Raw genomic sequence first — 23172 nt, forward strand, 5'->3', positions numbered from 1 at the left:
TGTGGGGGGAGGAGGCTGAGGAGAAGGTGAGGTCAGAGAATTGGGCAGTGGCCTGAACCTGGAGGGCCATGGAGGCAGTCTGGACCGTATTCTGGGCAGAATGGGGGAACCACTTGTTGGTTTTGAACACGAGACTGATGTGGTCTGGTTCAGGATTTTCAAAGATCTTTTTGGCCACCGTGAAGAAACAGTGAGGGTGTGGACAGGTCCTAGAGGAAAAGCCTCCCAAAAGAACCTTCCAACTCTGTGAGGTGCTGCGTGGAACCTATTGCTGGACGCTACAGAGAACACACAGGGCTGTTTAAGCAGAGGAGTGGCACAACCTGAGTTCTGGAATGGTCACTCATGGTGGTCCTGAGGGGCGCTGCAAATCAGAAGCCAGCTCAGGTTTCAGGGAGGCTGTGTGGGGAGAGGAGAAGGGGGAACTCTGCTCCCTGCCTCCATCCAGATGCCCCCAGAAGCCCAGCCCAGGTGGGAAGGAAAAGGGGACATCTGTGGAATGCTGGGTTTCAGGCTCTGGAAGGTCCATCGCTATCCCCGTGGTACAGTTGGGGGCACTGAAACTCCAGGAGGGGGCATGATGTGCTTGGGCATGGAGGAGATGTGTTGGAGCTCAGAGGTGACAAAACCCTTGTTACAGACCTTGCCGGTTGGCTCCCTGTTGTTCTCTGTGCTGGCCAAGGACAAAGACACGGGGTCCGGAGGCGCCGTGGTGTACTCCATAGAGAAGGTAAGTGTGTGCGGGTCCACGTGGGAGTGTGGGCGCCACCTCTCCTCATGGCCGCCAGGGGGCAGCATCTCCCACACAACCTGCAGGGACCTTACGGAGCACGGGCTCTGCGACGGCCTAGCCCTGGTCCCCAAGCCTTCCTCTGGCCCCCCCCGGACCTCATTTGGCCCAGCCGCCTAAGGAGGGTGCCTGCTGCAGACCGGACTCTCCTTCCCACCCTCTCGCCTGGGGCACTGTCTGTGTCTTTGCGCGGTTAGCGTCACACCACCTGGTGGCTGCGGCAATCCTGGCTTCAAAGAAGAGGAAATCAAGGCTCAGAGAGGTCCAGGGTCTTGTCCAAGGTCACACAGACAGTGGCGGGTGTGACCCCAGTTTCACGAAGACACATTGGCTAGCCACGGCCCCCATCATTGAGCGCCCACTACGTGCCTGGAACCTACCTTAGCTCACTTGACCCTGTTTTCGTCCCACTGAGGCGATATCCAGCCCATTTCCCAGGCTCAGAGAGGTTAAGTGACCTGGTGAGGTTGAGAGCAGAGCCAGGATTCGACCCCAGGTCTCTCAGAGCAGGTCCTGGGGGCAGGGCCGTCCGGGGGAGCCTGGCCTGACTGTGCTCTGCCTCAGGTCATCCCTAGCACGGACAGCAGTGAGTACCTCTTTGAGATCCTGCCCAACGGCTCCATCATCCTCAACGGCAGCCTCAGCTACAACAACAAGAGTGCCTTCTATCAGCTGGAGCTGAAGGCCTGTGTGAGTGCAGGCGCAGGCAGGGTCGGGGGCATCGGGACCCGAACCCCTGGCTTCACGGAGACCCATCTCCCGGCAGGACTCGGGCGGCGAGTACAGCAACAGCGTCATCGTCCAGTGCTCCTCGCCTGTCTTCGTGTCCATCTCTGTAATCGATCAGCCAGACCTGGACCCCCAGTTTGTCAGGGAGTTTTACTCGGCCTCTGTGCCTGAGGATGCACCCCAGGTGTGCCAGGGAACTGGAGGGGTCTGGGTGGAGACAAGAGGTGGGGAAAGGGTCTGGCCACTGACCATGCCTTCTTGCAGGGAACCTCGGTGCTGAAGGTGGAGGCCATGGATGGCGACAGAGGCATCAATGACCCTGTGATCTACAGCATCTCCAGTGAGAATGGGGTGTCCCCAGGCTGGGGCTGAGGCAAGGGAAGGGGTGGGGGCTCCGTCAGAGCCACTGGAAGTAGCTGCTCCTGCTGCCTTTTCCCAGACTCCACAAGGCCTGGCTGGTTCGACATTGGGCCAGACGGGGTGATCAAGGTCAACGGTTCCCTGGACAGAGAGCAGCTGCTGGAGGAGGATGAGGAGGTGCAGGTGCAGGTCACGGTGAGTGAGAGGGCCACTGCCCACTTTGTACCCTGACTTTCTAAACTCTGACCTTTGATCTCAGCTCTCTCTGAATTCTGGTTTTCTGATCTCTGCCTCTCGGCCTCTGCTCTGCTCTCAGGCCACCGAGATGCACCCCAACATCTATGGGCAGGAGGCCAAGGTGAGCATATGGGTCACGCTGAGAGTGACAGACGTCAATGACCACAAACCTGAGTTTTACAGCTGCAGCCTCCCAACCTGCACCTTCACCCCCCAAGAGGCTCAAGTCAACTTCACTGGCTACGTGGACGAGCACGCCTCCACCCGCATCCCCATCGATGACCTAACCATGGTGGTCTACGACCCAGACAAGGCAGGGGCACCCAGGCCACGCGCGGCATGGGTTGAAGTGATGGTCGGGAGATCGTTGGGGGAGGGAAGTGGCGAGTGACCAGCAGAGTGCAGTACCACAGCGGTCGGTGGGGCAGTGGGCAGTGGGCAACAGTGGTGCTGACCATGAGTGGTGGTCAGAGTTGTTGGGTGACACTTGGAACTGCTGAGTGACGTTGAGCCGGCTGGTAGTCTTGTGTTCAGGGTGGTGCTACGTGGCGGAGAACAGAAAGGCAGCACTGAGTGGAGGTTGGTCCTGGATGCTGGGTAATGTTGAGTGGAATGTAATTTTTGGCGGTGTTGAGTAGAGGGGGTAGTGATGTGTGGATGGTGAAGTTGAGGGGTGCTGGGGTAGTACTGGGTATTGGGGGATGTGGGCAGTTTTGAGCACAGTGTGGTCTGGGTGGCTGTCAAGTTGGACAGTATTCCTAGGTGGAGGTTGATCCTGAGTGGTGGGTGATTTGGGTAGTATTGAATGCTGAATAACTGAGGATGGTGTTTGGTAGTATTTGGTGATAATGAGTTGGTACAAAATGTCGACTGGAGGGTGATATTGGGTAGTGGTGGGTGGGTGGGTGTGTTGAGATGGTGGTTGGCCTTGACTGGAGAGGGGTGTGGAGTAGAGGGCGTGTGGATAATGGACCGATGTTGGACACTGATGATGTTTGGTGTTGGTATGGGTGGTGGAGGGCGGTGCATGGTGGCTGGTGCGGAAGACTCAAAGGGAGTGAGGGGTGTGTGTCCAGGCGCTGCAGCCCAGGCTGGGGCCTCAGGGAGGTCTTCTTCTGATGAGCCCACATTGACAGGGACTAGGGACTAGCCTATCCTCCTGGGACCTGTGGCCAGGGATTGGGAGAAAGATGCAGGTGGGTACATTGCAGGAGTGGGGTCCCTAATATACAGCCCACGTCTACAGGGCAGCAACGGCACCTTCCTGCTATCCCTCCGGGGCCCTAATGTTGAAGCCTTCAGCGTCTCCCCGGAGCGGGCGGCGGGCTCAGTGGACGTGCAGGTGCTGGTGAGAGCACCGTCACTGGTGGACTACGAGACACAGACGGTGATGCTGGTGCAGGTGAGGGGTACTCTGGGGCACCACGGAGAGCGGGCCATGGGGTGCTCCAGTCCCAATGTCGCTGCCTCTTCCCCTGTCCTCAGGTCGTGGCCACTGACTCGGTCAGCAGAAGCTCCTCGGTAGCCTTGGTGACCATCCACCTTAGAGACATTAATGATCACAGGCCCACATTCCCCCACAACCTGTACAACCTCAGTGTCTTCGAGCACAGTGCGGTCGGCTATGTGGTCACCAACAGCATCCAAGTGAGTGATGGGGGACAGGGCTGGGCAGGGCTGGGAGAGATGCGGAGATGGGCAGGCCTGGGGCTGTGGCCCTGCTGGAGTCCCTGTATCATCTGATGTCAGCGGGGGCCAGCAGGTGTGTATGCGCGTGCACATGTGTGTGATGTCTATGTGTCAGTCTGAGTGTGTCGGGGGCTTCTCCCTCTGGGTCAGGAAGCAGGACGGCCCTGTCCTCGTCAACTGCACGGTTGACAGTGCAGGTATGGCTTCTGCTCAGTGTCGCATTATCTATCTCTCTGCCTCACAGGCCTCCGACCCAGACACGGGCGAGGGGGGCCGCATCACCTACAGCCTGCTTCCGGGGAATGGGTAAGTTACCCGGGTGGGCAGCGGGCAGGTGGGCGAGGGGGACCCAGGCTCACCTCTCTGCCTCACAGCAGGGCTAGAGGAGTCAGATAAAGTATAGGGTACCCAGTTACATTTCAACTTCAGATAAACGATGAATGGGTTTTCTTTCAGTATAAGTAGGTTGCAAATATTCCAAAAATATTCCTAAAATATTTTTCATTGTTTATCTGAAATGCAAATTGAAGTGGGCATCCTGTATCTTTATTTGCTCCATCTGGCCACCCTGCACAGGGTGGACATCTTTGCGGTGGATCCAGGCTCGGGGACAGTGACGGTGAGAAACAGTGAGCTGCTGGATCAGGAGAAGCAGGCCGTGTACTACCTCACGCTGCTGGCCACGGACGGCGGGAACCTGTCGTCCTCCACCACGCTGCAGATCGTTGTGCTGGACATCAATGACAACAAGCCCGTGGTCAGCGGCTCCTACAACATCTTTGTCCAGGAAGAGGAGGGCAATGTCTCCGTGACCATCCAGGTGTGAGCCGGCCTGTAGCTGATGGGTGGGAGGGGCACACGACACCAGGCCCGCCTCTGTAGTCATGCTGGTCCTGGGTTGGAATCTGGGCTCTGCTGTGTAGTCCTGAGAAAGTCACTCAGTCTCTCTGGGCCTCCGTTTCTTCTTTGGAAAATGAAGACAATCTCAGTACTTATTCCCAGGGTCATAACGGATGTAAAGTGCTCGGCACAAGGCCTAGCACAGAGCAAACCCTCAAAAACATATTGCTCTTTTAAATTCAGGCGCCTGCCTCATTCCAAAAAGGATTTGAGGTGGCTTAGATTTAAAAGTGTGATAAAAGAAATAAGGAAAAAGAGAAAATAAGGATGGTATTTTTTTAAAGTGCACAAAGGTAGAAGCCATACAATTGCTAAGAGTGGGCTGAATACTCAGTTCTGAGCTTCCTAATGGCCAAAGCAAAAATGGAAATGAGATCAGTGGTCAGGTTCACAGACTCTGTGAGATAAAAACGCACTACTGGCTCCAGAGGAACACTGGAAAGAAGCTTCTCCCCTGATTCTGAGGCCTTCAGAAGCTTCTCCACTGAGTCATCTGTAAGGGGATCTTGTGAGAATTGAGAAACCAGGTCCTCGGAATGACAATCACATGGCCGTGGAGCCCTCCCATCTTTCTGGGGCTTGTGGTTTCCAGAGTACATTCCCATCCCTGATCTCTTGACAAACTTATGAAGTAGGTGCTCTAATGCTCCCCATTTCACGGAAGGAGAAAACTGAGGCTCAAAGAGGTTAAGTGACTTTTCTGTGGTTATACAGCCAGTCAGTGGCAGTGCTGAAACCTGGGCCTTCCTTCATGCACCTCAGTGCTCCTCACCCTGGTCTGTGAGCTCTTTGGGGCAGGAGCATTTCAGATCTGCTGCCAGAACCATGGTGCCCAGTGTGAGCCCTGAGAAGTGCTTGGTGAATTAACCAGCCTGAGTTCAGAGTGCCAAGGAATGAACAGACAGAGTTTTTCATTTCATAAACACGATCCCAACAGATCTGAAACAAAAACCTGAAGGTGGCAGTGGGCAGAGAGGAGGGGAAAGAATTGGATCCAAGTGGGACTAGCCTAGCTCTGTATTCAAAGCCATGTTTGCTGAGCACCTACTATGCACCAGGCCCTTTGCTGGGCCCTGGGTCCTCCGAGATGAACCCACCATAATTCCTGCCTTCAGGGAGGGTGGCGGACCATCATCCAAGGGTGTCACTTGTGCTGTACTGAAGGTAGCACAGGGGTTGTGGAGGACCAGGGGAGGCACCAATCTGACCTGGAGTCAAGCAGACAAGGTGTAGAGGGCATTCATGTGCATGTGCAAAGGCCTGGTGGCAGGGAAGAGCATCTTGTGCTCTCCATGCTGGATCACCCCAAAAGCACACATGTGTTCACAACCTTGGTAGGACAGAAACACACACACACACACACACACACACACAGATTGGATGAAGAATTTCAGCTATTTAAAAAATATAGCACTGAAGTAGTCATCATGGGAAAGTCAGAATCTTGTTGGACTTCACACTTATTTATTTATTTGGCTGTGCCGCATGGCTTGTGGGATTTCAGTTCTCCAACCAGGGCTTGAACCCGGGCTACAGCAGTGTAAGCCCAGAATCCTAACCACTAGGCCACCAGGGAATTCCCCCACACTTTTTTTTTTTTTTTAATTAAATTTATGGCTGCGTTGGGTCTTCACTGCTGCGTGCAGTTTTTCTGTAATTGCGTTGAGCGGGGGCTACTCTTCGCTGCGATGAGCGAGTGGCTTCTCTTGCTGCGGAGCACAGGCTCTAGGCGCGCGGGCTTCAGTAGTTGTGGCTTGCAGGTTCCAGAGCACAAGCTCAGTAGTTGTGGTGCACGGGCTTAGTTGCTCCGCGGCATGTGGGATCTTCCCGGACCGGGGCTCGTACCCGTGTCCCCTGCATTGGCAGGCGGATTCTTAACCACTGCGCCACTAGGGAAGTCCACACACATACACTTATTTTTGTTTATTTTAAACTTCGACTGTCTATATTATACTGCCCCCACTCCTCCCTCCCCACTAGAATATCAGCTCCATAAGGGAACTGTCTTGATCGTGGCTCTATTCCCAGTACCTAGAACAGGGCTGAGCATGTGGTAGGTAAACATTTGTGGGATGAATGAGTGACCTCAATGTTTCAGACCTCAGAAGCTCTTGAAAGCTGTTGGTCTGGCCCTCTCAGATGCAAGACTGAGACTGGGAGATTGGGGAGCATCCCTCTGGCTTTAGGCCCAGTTACTGCCCTCATGGGCCAGCACTGGAGGGAGAGTCCAGACTGCAGGGCAGGGGCTGGGGCCGGGGAGCACCTGATGGCTGACGTCCCAACCCTGCTTACCTGCACAGGCTCACGACGATGACCAGCCAGGCACCAAACACAGCCTTCTGCGCTTCAGCCTGCTGAGCAGCCCCTACAGCCACAACTTCTCAGTGGACCCCGACAAAGGGATCCTCAGAAACCTGGGGCCCTTGGACCGAGAGGCCATCAACCCCACCCTGGGGGGCCGCATCGTGCTGACGGTGCGGGTATCTGATTGTGGCGAGCCTGCCCTCTGGACTGACGTTAATGTCACCATCACTGTGGAGGTAAGGTCTGGCTCTGCCGGGGACAGGGTCCAGGATGAGCCCTGTACTGGGGGGCTCCTGAGCAGATGGCCAGCTCCCCGTCCTCCCAACTCAAGTCACATTTCTGCCCTTTGCAGTGCGGTGGGTAAAAGAGTTCTGGAGCCAAGCTGATGGGTCAGAATCCTGGCTCATTTGTTGTGTGGTCTTAGGCAATCGCTCAACTTCCCTGTGTTCTCAAGTTCCTCATCTGTAAAATGGGGATGAAAATAATATAAAACGAGTTAAAAAATGGAAAGTGTTTCAAAGAATGCCTGGCCCAGAGAATACACTCAGTGTATTCCTGGTCCTGCAAGGGAGGGATTGTTTAGCACCATTTTATTGATTAAGGGACTAAGGCACACAGAGGTTCTGTAGCCTGCCTCGGGTCACAGAATGGGGTTTTGAATCCAGTCTGTCTGGTTCTAAGGCCGCCACTGGGTCACAGGCACCTTCCTCTATGATGTCCACAATGTGGTTGGTGCCCCCTCGGGTTGTGCAGTGCACAGCCTGAACCACCCCACACAGCAGCCCTGTTTCCCACTGGGTTGGGATGTGCCGCTTTCCCACGAGGATCAGAATGAGACCTCAGGGAAAATAGAGAAACAGAAGTCGGATGAGGACTTGCCAGCTGTCCTTGGGGTGGAAGTAGGCCTCAGAGAAGGAAGAAAGCGAAATTGCATTTCCTGAGCCAGAAGAGTCCTTTCACATCCATGAGCTCTGTGAGTAGGGAGGACCACTCCACTTTGCAGATGAAGATATTGAGGCCCAGAGAGGTCAAAGTCACATGTGAGGAAGAGGTGGAGCTGGACTGAACTCAGAGCTGTGCTCTTAGCCCCTCCTGTGAGGTAGGACGACCTTGAGAGTGCAGCTGGCCATGTGCACGGAGGCAGTAATGCCATTGCTGGGAAATTGCCATCAGAAATTACATCTGGTTAAGGGGGAGAGGGCTCAGTTTTCAAAGATGTTCTCTCTACCATTATTTAGAAAAAGCTGAAAGCAAAAGCAGACACCTCTGGGCCATCCTGGGGAAGGATTGGGAAAGCCAAGGGCGCCCAGCACGCACCAGCATCAGGGGAGGAAGCACAGGCAGAGTTGGCCTGATGCTGTGACAACAGGGGCAGCACTCTGTCTGGGCGGGGTGACCAGGGCTGGAGAGGGAAGGCGAGAACAGAACACAGCGGACGTCTCAGGACAGGACCAGGTCAAGCCCTGGCAGGTGCCCCCAGCCCAGCCCCACCTGAACACAGAGTGTGTGTCTTGGGGTTGACCGAGGGCTGGAGGGACAGGAGAAAGGAGGGGACCAGGGAAATCTTGGGCCTCTGTGGGATCATGGTGGTATTGGGGCCAACCCAATAAATCCGAGAGATGGGGAGTCAAGCTGGGCCAGACAGGGACACAGGTGGGGACTCAGAACTATCCCTCCCAAGAGCAGGGTCTAAGACGGCTCTGAGTGGTGCACAGGGAAACAGAGTGTACACCAAACTTCAGAGTACCGCCACAGACCTCTGAGCCTCAGGGGTGGGGTCTGGGCGAGTTCTGTCTGCTTGAAGCCTGTTTCATCATCTAGGAAGCGGGCAGTGCTGTCTGAGGAGACCTGGACAGAGAGTCTGGGCCTCGGGCCAGGGGAAGTATGGGCTTCTCAGACTGGCTCTGGGGATGCTGAACCTGGGGTCTCCTGAGTTCCCTGGGCTCAGAACTGCCTCTGTCTGCAGGACATCAATGATAATCTTCCCATCTTCAACCAGTCCAGCTATTCCTTCTCAGTGAGGGAGAGGGACCCAGGTAAGTCCTCCCTCGGCCAGGATATACAACCCCTTCGAGGGCAGGCCTGAAGCCCCCAAGGGGAGTGAGGACAGAGGATGCCCCCAGTGGCCAGGTCAGGGGTCCCTCCACACTCTGCCCCTCATTCACAGGAGTGGTGGTGGGCGTGGTGGAGGCCTGGGATGCAGACCAGACGGAAGCCAACAACCGCATCAGCTTCAGCCTATCAGGGGGTGGTGCCAACAACTTCTTGATCCGAGGCTTGGTGCTGGGGTCTGGGCTGGCAGAGGGCCACCTCTGGCTGCCCTTGGACGTGAGCCTGGACTATGAGACACAGGACTTCTTCAATCTGACAGTGAGTGCTGAGAGCCCAGACCCCCAGGGGCGTGACGCCACAGCAAAAGTCCTCGTGAATGTGGAGGACGTGAATGACGTGCCACCCACCCTGGACTCAACCTCGCTCCGGGGCATCCGTGTGGCTGAGAATGGCTCGCAGCATGGTATAGTGGCTGAGGTGGTGGCTCAGGACAGGGACACCATGTCCCAGGTGGAGGTACAGCTTGTGAACGTCATCTGTACCAAGGCCGGGGTCGACGTGGGCAGTCTGTGCCATGGCTGGTTCTCTGTGCTGGCCAACGGCTCTGTGTTCATCCATCAGAGTGAGGTCATCGACTATGAGACCTGTGACCTGGTCACGCTGGTTGTGCGGGCCTATGACCTCACAACGGACCCCCGCTTCCAGGCCTACAGTGACAATGGTGAGGCAGCCTGGCCTGCAGGGCTCAGCAGGCTGTAACATAGGGGCTGTGGGAAAGAACTGGCACCTGCAAGGTCTGGGTTCAAATTGTGGCTCCAGCCCTTACCAGCTGTTCCACTGGGAAAGTCATGACACCTCCCCAAGCTTTAGTAGCCCCATCTATCAAGTGGAGCTGGGTAGTAGGTTGGCTGTGAAGATTAAATGAGAATATATATGTAAAGCATTTCATGCAGTGTTTGGCACATAGTAAGCACTTAATTAATGCTATTATGTTGTGAGGCAGCATAAAAGAAAGAGCACACTTCAGAGCCAGATGTGCACTCAGATCCCACCTCTGACACCAAGTAGCAATAACAATCATATTAACAGCTAGCGTATATTGAATCCTTACTACAGCCAAGAGCTATGCCAGGTACCTTGCAAGCATTTCTTCATTTTATTCCCACACAATCCATGTGGTAGGTGGTCCCTATCCAATTTTATAGATGAGGAAACTGAGGCAGTTCAATAATCTAGATTACACAGCTAGTAAGTGTCAGAATAATGTTATGGTCAGGTGGGACATACCTGGGTTGGACTCAATCTTGGCCCACTGCTCTTGCTGTGTGACTTTGGACAAGTTGCTTATCCTCTCTGAGGTCTGGGGAGGATGCGCCCTCCTACGAAGGCCAGAGGAGACTGAGTCAGCATCCTGAGTCAGGAGCAGGGGAGGGGACTGAGCATGGGTGATGCATGGGAGGGAGGCTGCTAGGAGCAAGACTGAGGATGAGACTTTCTGGGTCAGGTCTTTGCTTAGATACCAAGACCAGCCAACATTTCCCCCCTAGGAAGCCTCCCCATCACCATCGAGGATGTGAATGACAATGCACCCTACTTTCTGCCTGAGAATAAGACTTTTGGTAAGCAGCAAGCCCCTCCCTCCCCACCCACACTGTACTCTTCCAGGACTACCTTTGGGCAACTCCCACAGATGCTCCTCAGACCCCAGGTGTGCACTTAGAAAGGGAAGAAGGCCTCCAACCCTGCCTCTCCCTCAGGGTTTCAACAGGAGGGGAGACCTGAGTTTTCACCCCAGCTCTGTCCCAACTCACATCTGACCCTGGGGCAGGCCCTCCTTCTCTGGGCCTCAGTTTCCCCATCTGCACAATGAGAGGTGGAGGACCTGCTAACTAACGGCTTAGGGGTAGTTGTAATGGGGGTCTCTGGTGGTAGAGAGGTTAAGGGCAGGTTTGGTGGGATGAGCCCTGAGCTGGGCTTACGGTCAGCACTTGGCCAATTGGGCACTGGTCCTGACCCCACTGACCTCTTCCTGTCCACACCTGTAGTGATCATCCCAGAACTTGTGATACCCAACCAGCAGGTGGCTTCTGTCCAGGTAAGTCCTTGGCTCCAAACTTTGTCACTCACATTAGCTCCAGGAGACACAGGGCCTAGGCCTTTAGGTCCTTCAGCTGCCCCCAGAATGTTTTAACACTAGAAAGAAAATCTATTGGCTCCGACATATGAAAAGAAAACCTCAGAATGGAAATGAACACCTGCTTAATTGATATGATTAAACTCCATTAACTGTTAAATGTAGTATTCATAAAAATTTCATGACCGTAAAAATCACTTGCAGTGGTTTTCTCACTACACCAGAATTCTGGAGTATTACAGAGAAATCATAGTAAGTGTAAATTAAAGAAGTTCCTCGTATTAAATAATTTTGAGAGCAAAATTGTAAAAATACTTTCAATTTTTATGGCATTGTATGTGTTTATTAGAGGGTGGCAGCTATGACAGGGGGGGCGGGAAGTGCGGCCTCCCACACAGCCCTGGGGCCTGGGCCTGGCTGGGCCTCTTACTGAGCTGGGGAGCTGCCACACCTTTCTGGAACTCACTTTCCCTCCTGGACAAGGAGCTGTCAGTTCTTTGCAGTAACGCCTTAGGGTTAAGAGATGGGTTATATGTGGGCGTCACGCCCTGTGCTGTGGAAAGGGCACAGGTGTGGAGATGGATGGGCCTGGCCCTCCCCACTTAGAGCTGTGTGTGCCTGTGGGCAGGACAGGGTCTGTCTCAGAACCCCGGCATTCTCCCATAAAAGGGGGATAGTGATTCTCCCTCTCTAGGTTCTTTCTAGGCTTAAACATTCAGTTTTCCAGTCTTCAGCCAATTGCATTCTAATGTCATGAGTCTGGCCATGGCTTTGAACAATTTTCTTTAAATTGACTCCTTTTTGAAACATAAACACCAGCTTTGGCCTCATCCTGAAAAGTGACGTCAGTGGACTCACAGCTCTGTGTGTTGGTTATATTCTTCTCTAAAAGGCACTAGAATGAATAAAATTGCTTGTGCCCTCTCCCCCCATCATTTTGTGGTCCAATAGGGGAATTCGTACTCATGTTAGCAAGCACTGAAACGAGGGATCTAAGGGAAGGTGACTGGCACACAGTAGGTGCCCAGGAAATCTGAGTGTCCCTGAGCTTGTGTGTGTGTGTGGCAGTGGTGGGGGTGGGGGAGAGCAGGGTGGGATTTCCACACGGGAGGGACTTTGGGCAATGACCTGTTGAGCTGGGGCGCCAGAAGCAGGGACTTGTTCAAATGCTGTTTGTTTAAAGCATTTGCTCAGTGGCCTGGGGAAGGCTGATAGAGATCATGGGGACCAGCCTCCCAGGCCACCCTAGCCTCAGACTCCTGCTGGGGATGGAGGGGTGCCTGGCCTGGCCTGGTCCGCAGTTGTTGTTCGCCCTTGCTCCTAGGCCAGAGACAATGACTCAGGGAAAAATGGGGCCATCCTGTTCTCCATACTCCAAGTGGATTTCATCGCTAAGGATGGGGCCGTGATCCCTTTCCAGGGCTTCTTCCATGTCTCCACTTCCTTGGAGGCCAGCGTGTTCATTGGCAACATTGAGTAACTGTGGGCAGCCCCTGGATGGGGTGGGGGGAGCCAAGCAGGGCCTCAAGGCAGTGAGTTCCTCGTCCTGGGAGGTGTACCAGGAGGTTCCAAGGAGACTTCAGCTTGGGTTTCAAGACTGAGCTCTGCTCTCCTACCTTCCATAGGCTGGTGACCAACCTTGATTCCACTCTCCAAGGAACTTACCAAGTGACGGTCAAGGCCCAGGACAGGCCATCTGAGGGTCCTGCCCAGGAAGCCAAAATCACCCTAAATGTGAGTGTCGGGTTCTGCCTTCAGTTCCTAGTGCCCTCTGCCAACCCCTGGGTCCCTTGTGCCTCATCTTCCCCCTACCCTCTTTCTGTAGCTCTTCACTGTGGACCAGAGTTACCGTGTGAGGCTGCAGTTCTCCATGAGCAAGGAGGAGGTGGGCGCCAACACGGAAGAGATTAAGGCGTAGGTCTGGGGAGCTGGGAGGGGCCTGTGGGGAAAAACACGGCCCGGGAGCCTGGTCCCTGACAGAAACCTGGATGGCATGTCCCTGACCCACACTTGACCTTGTCCTTGTCTTTTTTTTAAATTAATTTTTATTGGAGTATGGTTGCTTTACAATGTTGTGTTAGCCTCCACTGCACAACAAAATGAATCAGCCATACACATACAGATGTCCCCTCCCTTTTGGACTTCCCTCTCATTTAGGTTACCACAGTACATTAGGTAGTGTCCTTGTCTTTGACCCTGTACCTGTACTTGCACTTCCTTTCTGCCTGTCCCCAGAAGCCTATGGTTGCCTGGGCAAAGACAGGCCTAAATAGGGCTGCCGTGTACAGTTGCAAAGGCTGTGCATTGCACAAGGGCACTCTGCTTGCTAAACTGGAAACCCAGTCCCAGAGGAAGGGGCATCCTTGTCTAATTTGCACAGAAGTGCAACTTGCTTAGCCAATGGAGCTGTCCAGAGGTGGTGCCCCTCACACAATCCCTAATTCCACTGGCAGAGCCCTGGCCACAGGCCTGGGCTAAGGCCCCTACCCCAGCCCTCTGTGACACCTGCCCCCTTTGCAGGGCTCTTGTCCAGGCGACCAGGACTACTGTCTACATTGTGAACATTCAGGACATAGAATCCATGGCTCGGTGAGTGCCCACAGGACCGGTGGTTGGGGCGAAGAAGAGAGGACCAGCAGTAGGAGGGGCCTGCCTGTCTGGTGGTTCTGCGCTGCTGGCTTCACCTCTGCCCCATTCCAGGGCCCGAGGCCGTTCCTACCTCGATGCCTACTTTGTCTTCTCAAATGGGTCAGCCTTGACCCTTGATCAGCTGAGTGTGTGAGTAGGGCTGCCCTTGGGGTGGGCAGGAGGGTGAGCAGGAAGCCTGGGGGATGCCAACGTCCCTCGGGCCTGAGCGGGGCTCTGTGGCCAGGACGATCCGGAATGACAAGGACTCCCTGACCAAGCTGCTGCAGCTGGGGCTGGTGGTGCTGGTGAGTGTCGGCAGGGTGGAGGTAACAGGGGGGTGAGGAGGGGGGTGTTGACCCTACATCCTCCCCCATCACAATCCTTCTTCTCCAGGGCTCCCAGGAGAGCCAGGAGTCAGAGTTGCCGGACACGCTCCATAACGCCATCATAGGATTGGGAGTGGCTTTGCTGCTGGTCATCGTGATCATGACCACGGTCCTCGTGTGTACCCAGAAGAGGTGCTGCTCCCATCACCCCCTGTGTCTTCAACCTCGCCTGTCCCACCACCCAAGATATCTGAGGGGTAGAAAGACCTGGGGTTTAGGTGTCAGGTACATCTGTATTCAATCCCAGGTGACCCGTTATGACCTCTTGGGTATGTTAAACTCCCCTCCCCAAGCCTCAGTTTCCTCATTTGCAGAATGGGAATGACACTAGATTCCTCAAAGCATTCAAGGGAACCATGCGCATTTCATACCGAGCAAGGTGTCTGGCACATACTATACATTTAATAAATGCTGCTTCTTTTTACCTTTCCAATACATATGAAGCAAGTAGCCACATCTGGGTCTGATTCTAGGCTTTGCCACTGGTCAGCTGCGTGTTCTTCAGCAAATCATTTCCCTTCTCTGGTTCTTCCTTGTACCCTCTGTTAAATGGAGCTAACACTCCCACCTGCCAGGGTTGTTGTGAAGTCACACTCTCAGGGCCTGCATTGGGCACACAGTAGGTGTGCAGGGAAAATAGTGATGCCCCCCCGCCATGTTCCCCCCAGCTACCACCGGAAACTTCGGGCTATGAAGGCTTCCAAGGAGGCCCGGAAGACAGCGGCGGGGGTGATGCCCCCAGTCTCTGCCATCCCCGGGACTAATGTGTACAACACTGAGCGGTGAGTGGGGGTCGAAGGATGGGTAAGAGGCCCCATGGGGTGGTTGAGGCCCATGGTCGCTTGACTGGGCCTTCTTTCCAGTGCCAATCCCGTGCTGAACCTCCCCACCAAGGACCTGGGCTTCGAGTCCCAGTCTTCCTCCAGTGACTTGGACCACGTCAGGTGAGCAGTGCTGGTTGTAGTGGTAGTCATGGTGGTGGTAATGGTGATGGTGACAGTGATGGTGGTGATGGTGATGATGGTGATGGCGATGGTGCTGATGGTGATGGTGGTAGTGGTAATGGTGATGGTGGTGATGGTGATGGTGGTAGTGGTGACTGATGGTGGTGGTAATGGTGGTGGTGATGATGGTGGTGATGGCAATGGTGGTAATGGTGGTGGTGATGGTAGTGGTGGTGAGGTGGTAGTCGAGGTAGTGATGGTGATGGTGGTGGTGATGGTAGGGGTAGCTGTTGGCCAGAGACAGGGAGGGCTGGGCCTGCCAACTCTCTGAGCTCCATTACCTCCCTTTCAGCCTCAACTCCCTGGATGACAACTCTGTGGATCTGGAAAAGAGCAGGCAGGAAATCAAGGCAAGATGGGGGATGAGCTGGTGCCTGGGGCTTCTCACTTGGGGCTCTTCTCTGAAGGGGTGGGTTTCAGGACAGAGCTCGAGGGACCTCCTGCTGCCATGGGTGTGTCTGCATCTGGCCCTGGGAAACCCCACGGCTTTGGAATGGGGCCGATCCTTGCTCCTCTACTCATTAACTGTGACCCTGGGTGGGTGAATTCTTCCCTCTGGTTCTCAGTTTTCTCATCTATAAATGGGGATCAGAACACCAAATATGCAGGACTGCTGTGAGGATGAAATAAGAGTGGGTATGAAAATGATCTGGCATACAACGAGTGGTCAGGAATCTGGTTCCCTCCCTTTATATCCTTTATATAAAAGCTGGTGGGGCGGGGGGAGGAGATCCAGAGATGAACATAATCTAGCCAGGGAGCAAAGGTAGGCTCAGATGAACAACAATACCATCATTTATTCAATAGGTTAGTTGGTTCAATTAGACCAAGCATTTGTGCAGCCTGGGCTGCTGACTGGAATCACGTGGGGAGCTCTTTAGGCCTGAGGATGCCAGGTCACAGCTCAGAGATTCTGATCAGATAGCTGGGGTGGGCCTGGGCAGGAAGGTGCTGCTAAAGCTTCTGGGGTTCTAATGTGCAGGCAGGAGTGAGAACCACGAAAGTAGGAGAGTAGATCAGAGGGCTGAATGGGGGATGGGACGCCAGAACCAGAAGGAACTACCCTCTCCTTCCCACTCTGAAAACCACCACTGGAGTAGAAGCTCTAAGACCCACTGAGCTTTTATAGTCTGCGGTTCTCTCTGTGTGTGTGTGTGTGTGTTTGCGTGCACGCGTGCGTAGGGGTGGATATCCACCCACCATTCACCTTATCCACCCTACTTTGGGTCCTGCCCTCAGCCAGGCCCTGCCCTTCCAGGGGGCCTCTTGCTGTTCCTCATGATTCAGGACTTATTTTCCCTTGAGGACCCCTTACTTGGAAAGATTTGGTCAACCAAAGCCTCTCGTGGGTGTTAAAATATCAGAATGCTGCCCAGGGACCTGGCTGTAACATGGAGGCCTCCAAATGGACCCCCAAGGATGGGGGTCATCAATGGTGGTCCAGGCTGCCAGGCAGTGCAGGAGGCCTCTGGGTGGATGGCTCATCTCTGGTTCAAGATGGTTTGGGGCAAAAACTCCAATAAACATATCTGGGGGGAACTGAGGCAGAAAGGAACAGTCTTGTGGGCTGGAGCTTGTGACCCAGCAGGTAGGCCCTGGTGGAGGCCAAAGCTGACCCCCAGAGGGGAGTGGAGTCAGAGACCCCAGCAGTGGGGCTGGACCTGTGGGCTGGGGAGGTTCAGGGAGCTCTGAGTCTGGAAAGGGAGAGGGGGCCAGGCCGCTAAGAGTCTTCAAAGCCAAGAAAGAGCCAATCCTGCAATGGCAGGGGGTTGTTCAGTTTCTGAGAAGCTGCCCGAGGCTCCACCCCAACTCCTGCAGTGGTAGGTGGGCCTTGGGGTCTCTGGGTGGGGAACGCAGGTGGGGCTTCCTTCCACAGATCCCTTGGTGCCCTGACTCACCTAAGACTTCCGTAAATGTTTGTGTGGAAGGTCTGTGAGATCTGAGGGCCCATCCAATCCAAACTTTTCAAGCAACCAAGTCCAGGGAGCGGTGCTGAGCTGCCCAAGGTCAGAAAGCTTGCAAGGCCAGGGCAGCCCAGAACCCAGGTATCCTGTCTCCCGGGCCAGGCTGCACTTCCTGGGCTGTACTGCGCCAACTGGTCCCACTGGGGATCTGTGTAGAGGGCTCTGGGAAGCTCAGGCACAACGTTTAGTCCCTCCTGGGGCCCCTCATGTGTTCCACTGTTTACCAGGGACTGGAACAGTCCCAGTCTGGAAAAAGCCCTTAGTGTGCCCTGGGGAGGATGGAGGTGGTGGAGGCTCTGTCCCCGTGGGTGTCTATGTGGTGGAGTAGCTGAGCCTTGGGGCCTGGCTGGTCCACAGGAGGGATTCTTGGGAGGGTGTGACACATCACATGGGGAGGGGTAAGAGGAAAGGCAGGAGACGAGAGAGTGTGTGCCATGATGGCCTGCAGGTGGGATCCTGGGTGTGACATGTCCCTCTGGGGTGGCAGAAGGACCTGCCAAACTCAACCAGGAGCAGTGCTGAGCCACGGACAGGCTTTAGAGCCAGCAAGACCAGCGGTCCAAACACCGCTCTGTCCCTTCCTGGCCAGAGAGCGCTCCAAAGCCTCAATTTCCGCATCTGTAAAGTGGGGGACATGATCCCTCCCTTGGGGGTCCTGTGGGTACCTCAGGTGATGGATGGTTGTGCCCAGCACGGTGCCTGCCATGAGGTACAGGTGACAGGAACTGTGCTGGACTGGCTCCTTGGCACAGGACACAGGGCCTGGCATCATTCAGGACTGGGCAGAACACCCAAATGCCACCATGTCCATGGGTGGGCAAAGGCCAGAGTAGACCCCCTAGGCCCTCCCCTTCACCTGAGCCCATCTGTACCACCAGTATCCATGGCCCCCTCTGGGACAGAGTCAGGAAACTGAGGCCCCAGCCAAGGAGCCATCTGGTCGTGGGCTTGAAGGGCCACCCACTCTCCTAAGGACTGGGGAGGTCACCCCATCTTGGCCCTGGCCTCACACCTCCCCTCCCTCTTCCCACAGAAGGAGCCCCTGCACAGTCTGATGGGGCCGGATCCAGAGCCCCTGAACAGAGTGCTGTCAGGAATGAAGGTGGGCACACGTGGACAGCAGAAGGAGGAGCTGGCCTTCACCAACACTGGCCTGAATACCACAGACCTGTGATGGGGGCCCTGCCACAGGACCCTGGCCACAGAGCCCCACATGGGCCCGCACTCTTCTGGGTCACCTTGGAAGAGGCCTTGTTACCCCCAAATTATACCTACCCCTCCCTGAACATAATAAGATATCATGTTGCTCCACCCCCGTCTGCTTGTAGCCAATCACAGCTGACAAGAGTTGGGGGAGTATTTTATTACCAATGTATATATTGTGACAGTTTGTAGCCAAAAACCGCGGCTGGAGGGGTGGGACACGGGAACTGAGTTGTCACAAGGGACTTGTGGGGCTCACAGCACTGGGGGACCGAGGGCTGGAGAGGGTGGTCTTTCAGGGACTACTGTGGTTGTAGAATGAGCTCTCCATCCTGCCCCCAATACCCAAGACCAGTTGCCACCCAGGCTGTCTGTGAGCCTCTGACTCTGATCCCCGGACCTGTCTGAGCCCTCTCCCCTTTCTGTGACTCAACTGCGCCCCCAGGGCACTCCTGCAGCTGCCTTTGGCCTGTCTGGGAATTGTGGACCAGTGTCCAGTGGGGGTGGGGATAGGGTTGGGGATTGGGCCAGGTGAGGGGGAGACAGGAACTGGGGACAACTACCAGCATGCAAGAGATGCCCAGGCCATGGGGCCAGCCCGCTGCATGGACATGCACTCGCATACACCCGGGGCCTTGCACATCGGGGGTCTCACATGTCAATCCTCGCACACTTGGGGTTTTTGTACACAGTCTCTCCCGTTCTGGGGACCTGGCCGCCGCTGGAGACCACAGTGCACCAGTCTGGACATCTCAGGAGCCTGCCTCAGCTCTCAGGGCTGGGAGCGTGGGTGCTGAGCGGGTCCCCAGAGGTCGCCCAGTGTGACCGGGAGGGGGTGAAACTGAGGGCTGTGAGGGGACAGTGGGGTGTCAGGGCTGGGTTCGTGGGCTCATGACCACGAGGGAGCCGGGTAGAGGGCGTTCATTTGTGTGTTTAGGAGGGGAGGGGGCTGGAAAGACAGGATAAGACCCTAGAGGCTGCCCGCCCCTCGGAGGCCTGTCACGCGTCGAGGGGATCCCTTCTAGGGGTCTGGGGTCAAGAAGGGAGCCTGAGAAGGTTGGAAACCCGGGCGTACAAAAGGGGAGCAGATCACTCGGCCGTGGGTCCGGCCCGTGAGCAGCACCGCGGCCGGCGAACACTCTGCAGCAGCGCGCGGAAGAGGCCGGGTGGGCGCTTCGCTGCGCCCTCTGGGGGCGCGGTGCGCACGGAGCCCGCACGGCCCGAGCCCTGACGCGCAGCGGGCGGCGCCGCGGGCGCCCCTTGGCGGCCGTGCTCCTCGATCTGTCGCTCCAGATGCTTCTGGATGGCCATGCCCAGTACCTCCACCTCCATGGCGGCGCCGTACACCTCCCACGTCATGCCCTTTTCGTCCCAGCTCACGTCGCGCACCGGCTCAGCGGCCTCTGGGGGCGCCACGGCGGCTGCCAGTGCGGAGCCCGGCCGCACCCGCACTTCGGGGAAGGCGGGCGGCGCGGCGGCCTGCGGCGTCATGGGCTCCGTGGCCACGGAGCGCGTCTCGGCGGCGCCCAGTGACACCTGTAGGCCCGCGTCCCGGCGAGAGGGCGGCCTGGGCGCGGGGCTGGGTGCGCGCGGCGCCGCCTGGAAGCTGAAGGCCGAGCCGCCCCCGCCGTCCTGCGGAGACATGGGGCTCACGGCCACCGACACACAGGCCTGCGAGCCCGCCTGCGTGCCCGCGTCCTCGCGTGGCGGCGTGGCGCTCGCCTCCCACGACGGCGCCTTGGTGAAGTTGTCGCGAGTTCGCGGCCCCGGCGACGGCGCTACGGCCTCCAGGCCCGGGTTTCTCTCGGCCCTAGTGGCCGCCGGGTCCTTCTGGCCAAGGCTGCAGGCCTCGGAGCTGGGCAGTGGCGCTGGCTCCACGCGACCCCCGCTATCCGCGGGGTAAGAAGCGGAGCCGCAGGGTTTGTCATCTGCCTGCCTGGAGGAGGAGGCCTCCGCCTTCTCCAGGGTCAGGTGGGCCTGCTGCCCAGAGGATGGGGGTTCCCCTTTTCCCTGAGGCGCAGAGTCAGTCTTCCCCAGGGCTACAGGCTCCAACTTCCCAGAGACAACAGAGGATCCAGGATCCCCCTTCTCCGAGGTCAGCGGCTTCTCCTGCAAAGATTTAGCCTCTGCTTTTCCTGATGAGGCCGTGCCCTCCTGCCCAGGGGGCCTTGTTTCTGCTTTGCCCTCAGACTTGGGTTCTGCTTTCCCTGAAGCCCTGGGATCCACCTTCGTGGAGTTCATAGGATTGCCCTTCTCTAGAGGCAGAGGATCCACCTTTCCCTCTGGGACAGCTTCTGCTTTTCCCGAGGATGCCTGGACTGTTTTTCCTAGGGTCGTGGGGGCCACCTTTCCTGCAGACTCGGAGTTCATGTCTCCAGGGGGAACAGTTTCTGCCTTTCCCTTGCATACAGGGTCCACTTTACCCAAGGTGGGGGGATCAGCCTTCCCTGAGGCCATGAGACCCACCTTTCCAGGGGCCACAGGACCTGACGTTTCTGAAGATAGTGGATCTGCTTTTCTCCCAGTCACTGCCTCAGTTTTTACAGAGGATGGGGGACCCGCTGGGCCTGAGGACACAGGGTCTGTCTTTCCTGATGATTCAGGATTCACTTTTCCAGAAGATGATGTTTTTGTATTTCCCACAGAAATGGGATCCCCCTTTCTGGAGGACACTGGGTCCCCCTTTCTGGAGGATGCAGTTTCTGTCTTTCCCACAGACATCAGTTCTGCCTGTCCAGGAGAAAAGGGCTCTGGCTTTCCTGAGGACACAGGATCCACTTTTCCCAAAGAAACTGGACCCGTCTTGCCTGAAGACACAGGGTCCATGTTTTTCAAAGATGTAGGATCCATCTTTCCTGAAAACATGGGATCCACCTGTCCAGTAGACATGGTTTTTGTCATTCTCATAGACATGGACTCTTGCTTTCCTGAGGAGGCAGGATCCATCTTTCCCAGGAACTGGGGGTCCTCTTTTGTAGAGGACACGTTTTCTGCATTAACCATAGATGCAGGCTCTGTCATCCCTAAGTGAGTAGGATCCACCCTTCCAGATGACCCCAGAGCCACTGTTCCAGGGGATACAGGCTTGATTTTGCCTGATGACCCTGGAGTCAGCATTCCCAAGGACCCGGGATCTGTCTTTCCTACAGATGCAGAATCCGTGTTTTCCAAGGACATGGGATCCACCTTTTCAGATAGCTCAGGATCTCTCTTTCCCAAGGATACAAGATCTGTCTTTCCTGCAGATGCAGGACCCACCTCTTCCGAGGACACTTGAAGGTCTTTTCCTGAATACCTGGGCTCCTCCTTTTTTGGGAATGCAGGATCCATTTTGCCCAAGGATACAGGATACTCCTTCCTTGCAGACATTGTATCCACCTTGCTGGAGCACTCAGGATCTACCTTTCCCAATGATCCAGGATCCTCCTTTCTTGGGGTCACAGGATCCATCCTTCCAGAAGCCACAGGCTCCGTCTTTCCTGTAAACATGGGATCTGCCTTCCTCAAGGACCCGGCATCTTCTTTTCCTATGGAAATGGAATCTGCCTGCTTTGAAGACTTGGAATCCATCTTCTGAAATAACATAGGATTTCTGTTTTCTGAGGATGAAGCGTCAGTTTTCACTGAGGACACAGGCTCTGGCTTCCCAGAGAAGGTGGTTTCTGGTGTCCCTGAGATCAAGGCTCCATGTGTCCCTAATGTCTCCTTGGCGGCTGCCTCTTGGGGAGGGATGCAGGTCAGGGAGGGGAAGGCCAAACTCCTGCCAGGGCCCTCAGAGCAGGATGCCCTTTCCCCAGCCCCAGTGGGGTTGCTGTGTCCATGCCTGGGCTTTGGGCAGGGGTGTGCCTTGGGGGTGCAGGGCTGGCCTTTTGCTGGGAGGGGCAGCAGTCCCTCATGGCCGGGCTCCCAGCCCCCAGGCTCCCATCCTGTGGGCAGCAGAGGGCTGTGGGCTGGGGTCCTGGGGGGCTGGAGTCCTTTCGAAGCAGCTGGAGCCAGGCTGGGTCTTCAGCGCTGCCCAACTGCCCTCATGACCATGCTTGGGCCCCAGGTTTCTGTCTGGTTCTGAAACACAGAGAGAGCAGACTCAGACTCAGAGGGGATCCAGTGGGGAGGAGCCTCCATCTGGGCCTCCTCCTTCTCACTCTCTTTCTAGCAGGCGGGGCTTCTCACCACGTTCTCTGCCTTTGTCTGGTCCCCTCCTGCCCATAGGGTCTGGGCTAAAAACATGAACCCAACTATGTCATTCCCCTGCTTCACTGCTCCCAGTGGCCCTCTGGATAAAGGTCAGGCTTCCTAAAATGGCATTCAAGGCCCTTCACAACTTGGCCACAGTCTAACTTTTCCAGTCCATCTACCATCACCCCTCCCTTATCAGCCCACCCCATGCAACATGCTACCTAGAAGTTATGCTTTTCTCCTTTAGGCCATGGGTCACAAATTCTGATGCCATAGGAGCCAGGTAGGTAATTTAATTGAGGGAAACAGACTGGGTACAGAACAGTAGGGAGTGGTGGGGACTAAGGCAAAGTGGAGGGCACATGCCCTGTCTAAAGGGGGAGCCATACTCCATCCCTGGAGAAATGCATCTTAGCAGTATCAGTCAGAAGTGGGAAGTATAGAAGTTTACTGTAAAATATCCCAATTAATTCAAGATTAAAAAAAAAAAAACCAGTATGTGGCCCAAAAAAAATATGTCTGCTGATCACCAGTTTATGTCTGTGTAGGCCCTGGGGAGATGGGAATGGTTTACAGTCAAGGAAAGGACACAGGCTGAAATGTGTGTTTTCAAAGG

The 23172-nt window shown here is 55.6% G+C and overlaps 2 protein-coding genes across 2 annotated transcripts in view; one reads left to right on the top strand and one right to left on the bottom strand.

Moving 5' to 3' along the window:
* The window catches only part of LOC149749849 (cadherin-related family member 2-like), a 51718-nt gene extending 33367 nt beyond the window's left edge, over window positions 1–18351 (top strand). The window contains exons 11-36 of the mRNA XM_089908599.1: window positions 549–730; window positions 1355–1480; window positions 1557–1703; window positions 1784–1859; window positions 1959–2074; window positions 2196–2429; window positions 3363–3518; window positions 3602–3763; window positions 4050–4111; window positions 4382–4625; window positions 7006–7245; window positions 8976–9045; window positions 9090–9782; window positions 10609–10680; window positions 11107–11156; window positions 12520–12671; window positions 12821–12929; window positions 13021–13109; window positions 13716–13784; window positions 13896–13973; window positions 14068–14128; window positions 14217–14341; window positions 14878–14991; window positions 15073–15153; window positions 15506–15563; window positions 18211–18351. Coding sequence (XP_089764725.1) covers window positions 549–730; window positions 1355–1480; window positions 1557–1703; window positions 1784–1859; window positions 1959–2074; window positions 2196–2429; window positions 3363–3518; window positions 3602–3763; window positions 4050–4111; window positions 4382–4625; window positions 7006–7245; window positions 8976–9045; window positions 9090–9782; window positions 10609–10680; window positions 11107–11156; window positions 12520–12671; window positions 12821–12929; window positions 13021–13109; window positions 13716–13784; window positions 13896–13973; window positions 14068–14128; window positions 14217–14341; window positions 14878–14991; window positions 15073–15153; window positions 15506–15563; window positions 18211–18351 — 3707 coding nt within the window. The remainder of the gene's footprint in view (window positions 1–548; window positions 731–1354; window positions 1481–1556; window positions 1704–1783; window positions 1860–1958; window positions 2075–2195; window positions 2430–3362; window positions 3519–3601; window positions 3764–4049; window positions 4112–4381; window positions 4626–7005; window positions 7246–8975; window positions 9046–9089; window positions 9783–10608; window positions 10681–11106; window positions 11157–12519; window positions 12672–12820; window positions 12930–13020; window positions 13110–13715; window positions 13785–13895; window positions 13974–14067; window positions 14129–14216; window positions 14342–14877; window positions 14992–15072; window positions 15154–15505; window positions 15564–18210) is intronic.
* LOC111169830 (uncharacterized) lies at window positions 18259–22907 on the bottom strand. Its single transcript, XM_030760638.2, is given in 2 exon segments — window positions 18259–22195; window positions 22198–22907. Coding segments are annotated over 2 exon segments (2805 nt in total). The 5' UTR covers window positions 22277–22907; the 3' UTR covers window positions 18259–19469.
* Window positions 22908–23172: the final 265 nt, after the last annotated feature.

Source organism: Delphinapterus leucas, chromosome 3, assembly GCF_059928025.1.
Source record: "Delphinapterus leucas isolate spDelLeu-1000000601 "Yukka" chromosome 3, BTC_Dleu_Yukka2, whole genome shotgun sequence".
NCBI lineage: Eukaryota > Metazoa > Chordata > Mammalia > Artiodactyla > Monodontidae > Delphinapterus > Delphinapterus leucas.